Source organism: Lampetra fluviatilis, chromosome 2 (assembly GCF_964198595.1).
Source record: "Lampetra fluviatilis chromosome 2, kcLamFluv1.1, whole genome shotgun sequence".
NCBI classification, from domain to species: domain Eukaryota; kingdom Metazoa; phylum Chordata; class Hyperoartia; order Petromyzontiformes; family Petromyzontidae; genus Lampetra; species Lampetra fluviatilis.
The window spans coordinates 21345963-21360405 of NC_136276.1; the positions used below are offsets into that span (position 1 = coordinate 21345963).

Here is a 14443-nt window from a genome sequence, read left to right on the forward strand (position 1 = left end):
GTTTATGCTACGGGCAGGGTGTCTAACTCTGGCAGGTGACTTCACCGTGTAGGCAATATCAGCTGCGTGCTTTGTCAGTTGTTTGCGGATATTATGCGCAGCAACAACAACAGCAGCAGCAGCAACAACAGCAGCAGCAACAGCAGCAACAGCAGCAGCGGCAGATATGCAACTACTGAGTCTGCAAACTGGCCTGGCAGTGAGCTGCTGATAAGAGGAATAACATAGCCACCCTAATCAGCTCCCAGCCTCTAGCCAAGCATGTGCAACCATGCCAGCTGCTGGCACTTTATTTAAATCGCATGTAAACAAGCACAGTTGAAATGCAGCCTTTGAGATATCCCTTACGTTCAAAGAATATTCATTGATAATTGCGTTGCACTCAGAATTTGTTTTATCTTAGATTCAGCCGAGTATTTAAAAAAAATATATATATTCAGTATTTTACGTGAGTACAGTATATCCAAATATGCATCTCTAATGAAGTGGGGGGAGGCGGGGTGATGATGATGGTGGATGTAGAAATTACCCAAGGTGGGTGGTCCAAAAATGTAAAGTTTTTTTAAACAGGGACCTACATCAATCAGAAAACACATGCGACGCTTGTTCATTGATACATAAAAATACAACACAGATATCAGGGCGCCAAGGTGGCGAGATGTTCACTTCTTCGCCTGGTATACAGGAGGTCGTGGGTTCAATCCCGACCCTGATGTCTGTATATTTGGAGTGAGTATGTCTCTCTCTCCCTCCGTGGTCGCGTGGATTTTTCTCTGGGCCCTCCGGTTTTTCCCTCCACATTTAGAAACGTGCGTTTAGAGTATTTGACTGCTAGACATTTCCACGTGATAAGTTCCTTTGTTGGGCTATCATTTATGGCGAACGTTTGACTCTGACATGTCGTGACTTGTTGTTTCGTTGAATTAAAGAGATGTTTACGTCCACGATACATGCATTTAAAGTAGCACGTAAGCATTCATTATTTAAGATTTTAGAAAATTATATATAAAAAATTTACCTTCAGGTTAATTCAAATGAATGAATGAAGTACTCACGAATTGGATGGAAACATCTTCATATATCGAGGACAGTAGAGCTTGGGCAATTGTTGGGGTCACCTTGCCGCCTGGCTGCTGCTACCTTCCAGCTCGTCTGTGATTCCCCAGTGACTGTTATCTGCAATTTGCATGAACGACGACGCTCTCTCTATATATAAACTAACGCATTATTACTATTATTATAACAAGCAACAAGTTAGACAGGCAGTGGGAATGAGACAGTGAAAACTTACTCGAAAGTTGTTGGTCGTTTCCCGAATCAAATTAAGATAATCCGTCGAACTCCCGTTGGGTGGTGGAGGGCTCCTCACAAGCGAGCGCCCTTGACGTGTGACGCCCCGTAGACTGGGAGGCCCGCATCGACAGCCACGGCCGTGTCTTCTACGTGGACCACGTGAACCGCATGACCACCTGGCAGCGGCCCACGGCCTCCTCCTCCCCGCAGGTCCTGCAGCGATCCAACTCCATCCACGCCGTGCAGCAGATGGAGCAGCTCAACCGACGGTACACTGCGCAGACGCACGCGCGCACACACAACAAAGACAAAGATTTTTCCCATATAGCCTTTAACAGACTGTTGGGGCAAGGGCTGTTAGCGAGCACCTATGAAGGCCGGCACGGCACACGAGGGGGTGGGTGGCCAGCACTGCGCCCAGCCGCCTTTGTCTCCCCAGTGGCCATGTTTACACACCACACCAGGTACTCATTTGAGGCTGAGTCGACTTTGGGGAGGAGGCCCAGGAGCAGTTCAGATAATCGTCACTTGTGTTCGTGGCCGTGAGCAGGAATTGAAGTCGGGTCGCCGGGTTCGTAGCATGGCGCGCTCACCGCGACACTACCACACACATACACACACACTCGCATGCACGGGTGCATTCACATTCGCAAAATGAGCTAGTAACACGTGAGAAAAATTATGCCTCGGTTAGCTCAGCCTTAAACGAGTACTTGGCGTGGTGTGTTAACATCGGCATATAGAGAGACAAAGGTGGCCGGGTACGGTGCTGGCAAGCCACCCCCTCATGCCCCGTGCCGGTCATGACTTCTTATCTTATGTAGATTCGTATCGCGCATTATTCCAAGTTGCTTTACAACAATTATAAAATTGTACGTTAGATGATAATGGTTGAGATATTAAGAGTAGTGGGGTTGTTATTAAAAGTGCTGGTGTAGTTATGGTGACAGGAGTAAAGGTGGGAGTATTTAAGGATGGGGTTGGGGTAGGGTTATGGGGTAGTGATAGGGGTAGTTATAAGGATTGGGGTAGTGATAAGGGTTGGTATAGTGATATTGGTTGGGGTAGTGATAAGGGTAGTGATGGGGTTGAGGTAGTGATAGGGGTTGGGGTAGTGATAAGGGTAGTGATAGGGGTTGGGGTAGTGATAGGGGTTGGGGTAGTGATAGGGGTTGGAGTAGTGATAGGGGTTGGGGTAGTGATAGGGGTTGGGGTAGTGATAGGGTTAGGGGTAGTGATAGGGTTTGGGGTAGTGATAGGGTTTGGGGTAGTGATAGGGTTAGGGGTAGTGATAGGGGTTGGGGTAGTGATAGGGTTGGGGTAGTGATAGGGGTTGGGGTAGTGATAGGGGTTGGGGTAGTGATAGGGGTTGGGGTAGTGATAGGGGTTGGGGTTGTGATAGGGGTTGGGGTGGTGGTAAGGGTAGTGATCGGGGTTGGGGTAGTGATAGGGGTTGGGGTAGTGATAGGGGTTGGGGTAGTGATAGGGGTTGGGGTAGTGATAGGGGTTGGGGTAGTGATAGGGGTTGGGGTAGTGATAGGGGTTGAGGTAGTGATAGGGGTTGGGGTAGTGATAGGGGTTGGGGTAGTGATAGGGGTTGGGGTAGTGATAGGGGTTGGGGTAGTGATAGGGGTTGGGGTAGTGATAGGGGTTGGGGTAGTGATAGGGGTTGGGGTAGTGATAAGGGTAGTGATAGGGGTTGGGGTAGTGATGGGGGTTGGGGTAGTGATAAGGGTAGTGATCGGGGTTGGGGTAGTGATAGGGGTTGGGCTAGGCCTGGTCTGTCCATAGCTGAGGAGGCGGGGGGGTGCAGGGAGTATCAGTTGCCGGATGGCCTCGCCCCAACCGCACGTTGAAGGCCACACGTGACGGTCTCTCTGCCGATGTCTCCGCTGTGAAGGTACCAGAGTGTGCGTCGCACCATGACCAGCGACCGCTCGGCGGCGGAGGAGGAGGGTGGAGCGGTGGGCGGAGCCAGCAGCGACGGGGCCCCGGGGCCCGGCGAGGAAGAGGAGCCGGACGCAGCCCCTCCCATCAGCGGTGCCTCCTCTCCTCCGACACTCATCTCCGGGCCGGGATGCGAACGATCGCAAAGTTCTCTGGCGGCACTCGCATGAGGAGGCCGTTCTGTGCTGGAGGCAGAGCCCCACGTTCCGCAGCTGAAATTTCTCCCATGAGACTAAAACAATTCCATGTATGGGTTTCAGTGAATGCGTGTGCCCTTGGGCGCCACGGTGGTGAGATATTAACTACTTCGCCTGGTATACAGGAGGTTGTAGGTTCGATCCCGACCCTGGCGCCTGCTGTATATTTGGAGTTTGCATGTCTCTCTCCCCGTGGTCGCGTGGATTTTTCTCTGGGTCCTCCAGTTTTTTCCCTCCGCATTTAGAAACAGGCGTTTGGAGTATTTGGCTGCTATAAATTTCCACATGATAAGCCACTTCGTTGGGCAATCATTTGTGGCCTGGTCCCTTCTGAAAAAGAGCTACATAGCCAGTCATCTCAGTCAATCCATGGCACCTGGGTCTGGCCCGTGAGCTCCCCTTCAGCGAGCCTTCCACACTTCACTTGGCCTTGGAGTGCACCTAGCCTGGCACAATTGCTGTGGTGACATCACCGCCATTTAGTTGGCGAACAGCGGCTGTTGTTGTGCATGTGTGCACGTGTGAATGCGCGTGCGTGTGCGCTTGTGTGTGTGAGCGCAGATCAGCAGCGGCGGGACTCTGCGCCTGCCGGACACCACATGATGCACACGAGGATGAGCCTCTTGCTGCAGTCGCCCGCCGTCAAGTTCCTCTCTTGCCCGGACTTCTTCACGCTGCTCCACTCCAACCCCGTGAGCGCACAGCAGCAGTGCCCCACAACGCCGGTCACCACCACCACCGCACGACAGCGTGCACGACAGCGCGCGTGACGCGTCGTCACCTGGCGTGCCCTGTCCCGCGGAGCTTGCCCGGCGTGACGCCTCTGCGGTTCCGTGCGGTTCCATCGTTGGGCTTCTCGGAGGGGGGGGGGGGGGAGCTGCTGGATGTTGACGATCTTCGCGTCTTCGCGTTCAGCGGGGGGGCGCGTTTCCATGACCCACTTGCGAGGCTGCCCCTTGCCCGCGGATGGAAGCTGCATTCATGTCACGAGCATCTTGCGAATGCAGTCAAAACCTCTCTGGAGCCAACTCTAAACCAAGCCGGAATTTTGAGCAAGCCAGAACGGGTACCGGAATAAATAGAAGTAGCAGATCAAATAAATGGAGCAGAACAATGGGCGGATCAAACACAGCCAAGTAGGTGAATGGAACACCTTTTGGTGAAACTTGCCAAACTGTAACATCTGGCTCTGTTGCTTGGCTTCTTTTCTGAAAGTATTTACGTGGCCTCACACCTCGCCAAATCTGACACGAACACCTTGGTGACATCACAACCATTGTGTGATGAATGCCAGCTGTCTTGTCTGGAGTTTACTGTGTCTGTCTTTGTGTGGGGGGAGTGGTGGTGGCATGGCAGTTTGCAGACTGCAATACAAGCCTTCAGTAGCAAGTGGTATCCCAACTTGTCTTGGGCCCCCCTCGGTCAACTCAGCCTCAAATGAGAACCTGGCGTAGTGTGTAGAAATGATCACTGGCGATGCAAAGATGGCCCTGCATGGTGTTGGCAACACCAGCCCTTCATGCATCATTCCAACCTTCATAGATGCTTGCTTCACACTTTCCCCCAACAATTGGCATAGCTGTACAGGGAATCTTTGTGTCTTCTCTGTGTGTGTGTGTTGGCAGAGTGCCTACCACCTGTTTGCTAACAGCACCTGCCTGAAGCACATGATCAGCAAAGTGCGGCGCGACTCGCACAACTTTGAGCGCTACCAACACAACCGGGACCTGGTGGCTTTCCTCAACACCTTCTCCAACAAACAGCTGGAGCTGCCGCGTGGATGGGAGATGAAGTACGACCACCAGGGTAAGGTAAGGCCCCAACGCACTCTACACACCAGCACACAGACAGACAAGGATCCCCCGTATAGCTTTCACAGATTGTTGGGACAAGTGCTGTTAGCGAGCACCACCTATGAAGACCTGCATAGTAGACGATGAGGTGGGTGACCACCACCACGCCCGACCGCCTTTGTCTCCCCAGTGATGATGTTTACACACCACACCGGGTACTCATTTGAGGCTGAGTAGACCTGGGAGAGGCCCAGGAGCGGTTCAGAATAGTTGTCACATCAAGAAACACGACGAACAACCTGTTCAGTTTCTGAAACGATTCTATGCACAAATCGATGGTATGCTGGTCACGTGTCTCAGTGACGAATGTGTGTAGAAGGAGTTTTTAAAAGGTCTTCGGTTCTGTTAACCACTCATAATCCATCTGTTTATTATCGCTTGAGGTATCTTAAAATCGGAATACCCTAGCACAGCCCCACAAGTCACAGCCTTGAAAATCAACTGAAAGTTTTATCATTGTCATTTATCCCAGTTTCCTTCCATGTCCTCTGGGTAGAACCATAAGACTGCACACTCAGCTGTGCTGAGAGCAGGAGACTCGTTCACTGCGCATCTGTCTGCCAATTAATGTAGAGCAAAACGAAGTTATTTTCCCGTATTCTCTTGGACTTATTACGGTATTTGATAGTTCGGTTCAGATTTCGGCAACTTGGCTTACCCTGGTTTGGGAATCCAGAGCTCAAGTGCAGGATCTCGATGTTGTTGAGCGTTCCGACGTGGGTATGTACGCATGTGTGTTGAACTTCTTTCACTCCCTATGCAGCCACCCACACTAATCGGAGGTGCCCGGGAAGGACAACAAACTAAACACAAAAATCGGTTTGAAAGAAATTCGTTTTTAATCGAAATTTAAAAGTGCATCGCTCCGGTGGCTTCCTAATATCAGAAGGAAGAGCGTTCCAGGCGGCCGCAGAAGGGCATCCGAAAGCACATGATGCAGTGACCATCTTTGTTCAACGAGCAGCTACAAGCTACTGCGAGCATGGCCGGAATTCGCGCTCTGGTTTATGCTCCTTGACGAGATCAGCAAGCTGCCAGCCCCTCGAGGCATCTGTCATTCCAGTGCCCGCACTGTCCTGCGGGTCACGATGAAGTTGACCCTGATGCACCCCCGTATTAGATATCCCCATCTCTCAAGGGCTCACAATGGTCCTAAAATGGGATACATAATTTGGCCAACAGAGGTCGCTCTCACACCACTGTGATCCCAAACTTCTCAGTCTCTTGCCTTTCGTGGAATTTCAGTTGAGTTTCCGTCCCTGTTGCACACATGTGTTTTTTGTAGCCAGTAAAATAGGCATTCGTTTGAAGTACAGACCATAACTCTACATTGATAATCTCGCATCGTTTGCAGATCGGCCACATGTTGTTAATTCCGTACGCAACGCTCAAAATCTGTTCTTTTTTTTTCAACGTTCAAAACAATTCGCGTGCGTGCCTTTGGCGATCGCAGCGAGAAGAACTGCCAAGAGAGCCAGGATCATGTGACTTGTTTACCACTCTCACCTACGGCTCCCCTGGGCGGCCCTGAGAGCCGGCGTGTGTGTGTGCTTTTACACTTTCGCAGTGGGAGTGTGTTTTTCACACTAAAATGCCATCCATCTTAATTCTCTTCTTCACGTGCAACTGGAATTTAAGACTTAGTTAATGAGTTTGCGCTGGCTGTTTTGCAAAATAAAGCCATTGATATACATGGTTCTATCTTATACCATTAACAATATTATCGGTATAATCTATCCCTCTGGATAAAAAAAACTGCTTTGCTTTATTTTAAATTGTAATAACTCTGTTCTATATTAATGAGAGCGACAGTCAATGCGTTATTGTTATATTAATCACGTGAGTTATAGAAAATCACCGTGGCATATTGTGGTTATAAAAGTCAAATAATTTTTTGCTTACATACTTGGCACCTTTTTTGGCATAAATCTGCAACTCAAAGCACCAGTGAGAAAAAAGGAAAAAAAATATATTGATGCCAGTTTTGTTTTGCATGCTGGTGAGATTCAGAAAGACAAGGATTTGCCTGTTTAAACAGATGTCTCAGGAAGACGTTTACTCTCACGGACGATTGACCTAAATGCTATTTATTATTTTGGCAACCAAACAAACCCTTTGTGTATTTACTGCAAAAGCGTTTGACTGGTGTGTGTGTGTCGTTGGGGCTACAAGCGCTCCTGGTGTCAGTGTGGTGCCACCAGGGCATTGATTCAGCTCTGCCGAGGCCTTTGATTGTCATCTCAGGATTTCGATTGGGTTCTCAAGTGCGGAGGATTTATCATTGGAACCTTGTCACCTGTGGCTGTGAACAAATATCAGTCATTCTGTTGATTTTGCTTCAAATAGCTCTATAGGTATTCTCGCACATCTGCAAAGTTAAAGAGCTCGGTACAAAGGTTTTGATGAAAAACCCATTGAAGCATGTTTTGAAAAAACCTACAATGGATCATCCTCATCATATTCGACTACGACTTTGTAATGTTCTGTCAATGGGTGTTCAGGGATTAGGACAGAAGATGCTTTGCAGTTTGCCTTAATCATCTAGATTTGAAGTTTTCGTGACTGCAGGGATCCATACTCTTTGGTTCTTTCGGTAAAGTCACGTAGGTAGAAAATTAAATTAATTAAATCACGACGTTTTGGGCTCAACACAAGCATCCATCCATCATCAGGTGGGACAACCACAGCAAGAAACAATTGCTGAAGTCGTGATTTAATTTATTTTATTTTATGCCTACATGACTTTACCGAAAGAACCAAAGCATTTGCCTTAATGTTCATAGTTACTTTTGTGGTATAATTGACAACAAAAAATGAACGGACAACAACACCACCGCTGCTGTCGCGACACCAGACACATCATCTCGTGCTCGCAGCGCACCGGCGGCATAACGCTTCTGGCGCTGTTCCACCGAACGCATCCAGAGTGGTGTCGTCCACCCTTCCTCGCGCGCTCGTGACGGCGAGTTCGGTGTAACCTGGCGCGGCACTGCCGCCGGTCCAGACGCGGGGCTGCCGATCCCAGAATTTCCCCGTGGCGTCTTGTCGTGTTTGGTGCAGCCGTTCTTCGTCGACCACAATGCGCGCACCACCACCTTCATCGACCCGCGTCTCCCCGTGCAGAGCGCCCGCCCCCCGGGGCCTATCGCTCACCGCCGCCACCTGCAGCGCCAGCGCAGCCACAGTGCCAGCGAGGTGAGTGGACGGCCCTCCTCTGCCTCCCCCACCCCCCCCCCCCCCCCCCCAATATGCCATGCCTGGGGCCGAGACTTCGAGGCTGTGGCCCGCGGGACAGGCCAGAGGGCGTCCTAGCGGCGGTGGCACGTGGTGGGACGACCTCGCGGTCCGCGTGGACTCGGGAACTTGGTGCTTGTGTGGGAAACCGCATGGGTCTGCTGGGTATCGTGTTCAGGTGATCGCAACGTAGCATTGGATTTCTAATTCCATCTGTGCGGAGCTTGGAGTGTTATCTCTTTGTATACGTGGGTTTTATCTTTACTCCAGGTTGCCAAACACTCAAGAGTGGAATTGATCGAGTATCCCAATGCAGGACCTTCCCAAAAAACGAGTCTTGAGACTAAGAGCGGTTGTTGCGGATAATTATTAATTCTCCTGCTATAACTCGCCATCTCCATTGTATTTATGCCATTCGTACTGCACTGTATTCCTCTTCTCGTATTTGTCAACTACCCTACCCGCGTCCTCTTATGTACCTTTGATCCAAAACCTGCGTCTGACATTCCTTTTAGAACATAGAGGGGGAAAAAAAAACCTTGCATATTTCTAGCTCCGTAAATGTGAAATGTCGTATTGTAACGTGCGCGCGGCGGTGGTCTTCCATCGTCGTCCATCGCATCGGAGTGCTCGTGGACGACGTCTTGGGCTCCGCTGGGTGTGGGCCGCTCCTTGATGGCGTCCCTCATCGCTCGTTCTCTCCCGTGCAGGTCGGCGACGATCAGAGGCACCACGGGCCGCCCGTCACACCGCGCCCCGCCAACACCCTCAGCGTGGGCGGCCGCTACCCCTACCACGACTCCATGCCCATCGGTTCGTCCCCTTTTTTCAGCGGGTTTGGTTTTAGGGCCACAGAAGCTTGGGAAATTGTTGGCGGCGGTGGTGGTTTGGGTTGCCTTCCCCGCACGTATGATGCTTGCTGTGTGAGTAAAAAATATAACTAAGATTGTTGTGATTAATGGTGAGGATAAAATTTGTTTTATTATTGTGAGTGCATGGCTCTTTTACTTTACCGGGGAAGTTAAAATCGTTAGTATTGTTATTTTGTCTTTTGCAAGTAGAAGTATTATGCAGTTTCTAATCTTAAGAATGTCTGAGAGTAAATAATTTCAAAACTGAGTGTTCCATGTGCTGATCTGTGAATAAATTAAGTTATGAATTCATTATTCCAATGAATTGATTACCAAAGTGCCCTTATGTGATGTCGTAGCATGTGATATCAATTTTTAAGTTGCCCACAAATCTATTATTTTTACTTAACCACGTTACTGAGGTCTCTTGGAAAAAAAAAATTACATTTCACCAATTGAAATAGAGACTTAATTGAATACAAATCTAGAATGAATTAATTAATGAGCTGTTTGCCACGTCTTCTGTGTCCTTGGAAGGGACCCCATGCTACCTCGCATAACTCTGTGCACAGATGTGTGCGTGTGTGAGTGGCCGTGTTGTGAGTGAGTGGCTGTCTGTGCGTGTGTGTGGCTGCGGCAAGATGTTAATTACTTTGGTGGCTAGGAGATGTTAACTACCTTGCCTGTTATGCAGGAGGTTGTGGGTTCGATCCCGACTGACGCCCGTTTGTTTGGAGTTTGTATGTTCTCCCCGTGGTCGCGTGCATTTTCTCCAGGTCCTCTGAGTTTTCCCTCCTCATTTGGAAACGTGTTCAGAGTATTTTGCTGCTATAAATTTCCACACGATAAGCCACCTTCGTTGGGCAATCATTTGTAGGTCGCTTCTGAAAAAGAGCTCTATAGCTCAGTGGGGCCTTTCCTGGTGAAATAAAATAGTTTCATTTAGTGAGTGGCTGTGTTTGTACGTATGTTGAACTTCTTTCACACCATACGTGGTCAACCATGCTAATCGGAGGTACGGAGTCACTGTGTGTGGGAGTGGCTGTGTGTGAGTGAGTTGTTGTTTGTACATGTGTGAATGGCTGTGTGTGTGAGTGAGTGACTGTGTGTGTGAGTGGCTGTGTGTAAGTGAGTGGCTGTGTTTGTGTGTGTGAGTCACTGTGTGTGTGAGTGGCCACGTGTGTGTGTGGCTGTGTGTGTGTGAGTGAGTGGCTTTGTCTGCGTGTGTGAGTGGCCGTGTGAGTGAGTGGCTGTCTTTGTGTGTGTGAGTTGCTGCGTGTACGGGCAGCTGTATGCGTGTCAGAGTGACGAGACGGCCAACGGGCGGCAGGGCCGTTCTCGGCGCTCGTTGGCACTGCGGACGGCACTCCGTGACGGCCATGCCACCCTCATGCACGGTGCAAGCGGAAATTAATTGTACGTTCCGCTGCAATTGTGGCTTCTGTCGTTCCAGCATACAACGACAAAATTGTCGCATTTCTCCGGCAACCCAACGCGTTTGAGATTCTCCAAGAGAGGCAGCCGGGTCTCAGCAGACACCCCTCTCTCAGGTGACCACCCCTTCCCCACGCCCCTTGCCACCCTCCTCACGCCGCTGCTGCCGAAGCAGCCGCACGCTTTTGCGCCGTGGCGTGGCCCGTTCGCCAGCCTGTTGCAGAGATTTGCGGAGTTGACATCAGGCAGGGTGCTCCAGTTATTATCATGAGCGTTCGTAACCACAGAATATGTTCCGTCTGATTCACAGCGGAGGTTTAAATATCCCGTGATTTCATTCGAGGAAGAGTAGACCATTGTGCGCTGGTGTTATGGTCCAAAATATTTGCCAAATTTGAAAAATTACCCGCAAATTACCGAATTGGGGTATAAACAAGCAATCATCGCCACATTTGCAGGGACTTAAACCGACCCTCCTGAAAAAGTCTTGAGACTCCATGAGTCTCCAGACTTTGGCAAAGGGCACATCAGCCAGCCACTCACCTTGTGTGGTTACTTTTTGCAAATGTTGAATGCTATATTCGCCACAGTTTTGCTTTTTGTGTTTAGTTTATTGTCCTTCCCCCGCACCTCCGATCATTACGGTTGGCTACATACGGCGCGAAAGAAGTTCAACATACATACAGTTTTAAACCTCAACGGAAAGGCAGATGTGAGGACCAGCTGCAGAGATTTAACACATTCTCGCTCGAAAACTTTAACAGCTATCAGAGAGCAGGCTAACGTTGTTGTGCTCAATCCCAAATGGAAAGAATACATCTCTTCATATGATGGCAAGCAGATCAGGCTCAAGCAGACTTTGGGGTCACGGCTCTGGTCTCACATGTACTGACCAGCCACTGCATAGTCCAGCAGGCCGCTGGTGTTGGTCAGTGCACCCAACGTGCACCACGTCACACCTGTGTCGGACCAGTATGTTGGTAACTGCGATCCCATGGGCTGCACAGAAATTCCTCGGCTGCCTAAATTATTACAGTACTGTATTGAGCTGATCTGGCTAATACCGTCCAATCGCTTTTCCCCCTGGTGTTAACTTTCCGGCAGTGAAGTCACCTAATAGGATTACTGTTCCAGTGGGTAACTTTAGCCCTCACCTGGGAAAGGTCATAGAAGTCTTCTGGCTCATCAGACATGGATTCAGTGGGAGCAGAGGCAACCACTACTACCACCATTCATCGCTTCCTATTGATGGGACAGCAAGCCCATAACAGCTGGGACTCCTCCTAGTGTCTCCAATCGCACTGTCACGCCTCCAGACCACATCCATTTTTTTTATTTATATAAGAAGTGCCACTTCCTGTTGCCTGAAGCTATCCTTCACTTAAGCAGAGATTTGTCAAAACTTCCTCATGACACTTCAACTCGGGGCCTTCTGCATCTTACAGAAGTCTGGGTGGAAAAGGTCCAGCTTTAGACTGCGGAGTGTCGGCCTTCCTCCCTCGCAAGTGCCCGGACATTCCACGTGGCCAGTCTAAGCAGTTGACGTTATTTCTGGGGGGCGTCTCTGAGGGGAGGTTCGTGAAATGACTGCCCAATGAGATCATTCAACGGCGATCTGAAACAAATCCGCGTGGCTACTCCCAGAGCAGTCGAATGGATATCAAATCTCGACATCAATTTGTAATCTGTTGCAATCCCCAAAAAAACCATACGAAATAAGAGGGGAGGATGCAATTTGCCTGGCTCCACCAAATGGGGTTTGGCCAGTGGACCTCATGGACGCCTGTCCCGTCGGAGGCCTCTGCCGCGCTGTCGGTTTCCCGTCAGCACGGGGCGGTCCCCTGCCAAGAGATTCTCTGGCCTGGTCCACGCCGCCCGCGTTGAGCCGCCGCACAGCCCCTCACGCTTGCGCAGAGCTCAGCTGCCTGCTGAGTGGAACGTCACACGCTCGTTAACTCGTCACGGAGTCACATTGATGGCTTATAGCGGTGCGAAAAATAAGCCATCAAAACGGTGCGTATCAGGCCGGCCTCACTCATTGTTTTAAGTAAAATGCTCTTTAGGCTTTGTGGTATGCGTATCTACGCCCAAACAGTTTTGCTTCATTATACCAGGGTCTCGGATGAAGGTCACTTTTACCATTTCGGTGGCCAATTATGAGTCCATTACGGCTATTGGATCTTGTTTTTGTGAAAGTAATCCATTTGCCTTGGACTTTTCTCGCAAATAGAATTGAGCCAGCTTTGCCTGTTTAACCGAAGAACTTTGGTACACGTATAAATCAAGTCGAAGCGGCATCTTGCTCTCATCGGAGTTCGATACCACTTGCTTGTTACCATCTTTTGAGCCAGTGGGGCAAATCCCACATTCTTACGAGAAAAACCAGTGCCGCTCGTTTGAATTACTTTCTGGGATTATGATCAACTCTAACCTCCATTTAAACTCATTAACTTATAGAAAATTTGCAACATACTCTGATCAGCTGGGCTATGACAGCTCTCATTTATGCATCTCAAGTACTGTGATTATATAAATAGGGGAACCCAGCAACCTGAATTCTGCTCCCAGCCGTGACTATGAGCAGTGGCGAGCAATATCTGAACCGGTCCTACACCCATCCTTTGCGCAAACCTGCACTGACTCGTGTGGCAAGTATAGCCAAATAACAAACCCCCTGTCACTCACGCAGAGTAAAACTATATATATATAAAAAAAAATATGAAACTATTATTTTTTCTTGACTTAAAGCTTTCGTGACTGCAGGAATTCATATTTTTTGGCTCTTTCGATAAAGTCACGTAGGTGGGTTGAAAATAAAACAAAACTACGACGTTTCGATCACAACAAAAGCGATCGTCATCAGGAGGAAGTTAGTTTTATTTATTTTACCAGGTAAGACCCACTGACCTACGCAGCTCTTTCTCAGAAGCGACTTGGTCACAAATGATAACTCAACGAAGCGACTTATCACGTGGAAATGTATCGCAGCCACATTCTCTAAACGCATGTTTCTAAATGTCGAGTAATAAACCGGAGGACCTGGAGAAAAATCCACGTGACCACGGGGAGAACAGGCAATACATCAGGGTTGGAATCAAACCCATGACCTTCTGCATACCAGGCGAGGGAGTTAACGTCTTACAACTGTGGTACCCCAAACAAATGCTTCATGTTTTCGTCCAGGAGTGGATTGACAGAGGGCTGTAAATTATTTTATTATTTGTTTTTAGTTATGTAAAACCACATAAAAATGCCACTTAAGATTGTAGCTGGACTGGGGTGAGCTGCCAGCACTACGAATCCATCACTGGTCTGCCTTTTGTTGTGTAAAGCCCTGGGAACAAGAGACCACTTTGTCTCAATTAATGCCTTCATAATTGTGTCCAGAAGACCAGATTCTGTGCCACTTATTGTAGATCAAACTCAGTCGGTTCCTTAATTTCCCTCAACAGATGGCGTGCCATCACTTGGCAAAGTTCCACAATTGACCGTAATCAAGAATTTGTCCGGTTAGACTGCTTATAAAGAGCTGCGTCTACAGTGCACTGTGAACATTGCATCTTCATGGCCCATGGCACCTGTATCTGTCCCATAAACTCCCTATCGGCGAGCCTTCCACACTTCACGTGTTCTC

At 49.2% G+C, this 14443-nt stretch overlaps 1 protein-coding gene across 6 annotated transcripts in view; it reads left to right on the top strand.

Moving 5' to 3' along the window:
* The window catches only part of LOC144944048 (E3 ubiquitin-protein ligase HECW2-like), a 210773-nt gene that overhangs the window by 158788 nt on the left and 37542 nt on the right, over nt 1-14443 (top strand). For all 6 annotated transcript variants that reach the window (XM_078872083.1, XM_078872109.1, XM_078872118.1 and 3 more), the window contains exons 13-19: nt 1403-1562; nt 3194-3333; nt 3999-4129; nt 5063-5248; nt 8351-8485; nt 9235-9337; nt 10829-10925. In XM_078872083.1, the coding sequence (XP_078728209.1) occupies nt 1403-1562; nt 3194-3333; nt 3999-4129; nt 5063-5248; nt 8351-8485; nt 9235-9337; nt 10829-10925 (952 nt within the window). The remainder of the gene's footprint in view (nt 1-1402; nt 1563-3193; nt 3334-3998; nt 4130-5062; nt 5249-8350; nt 8486-9234; nt 9338-10828; nt 10926-14443) is intronic.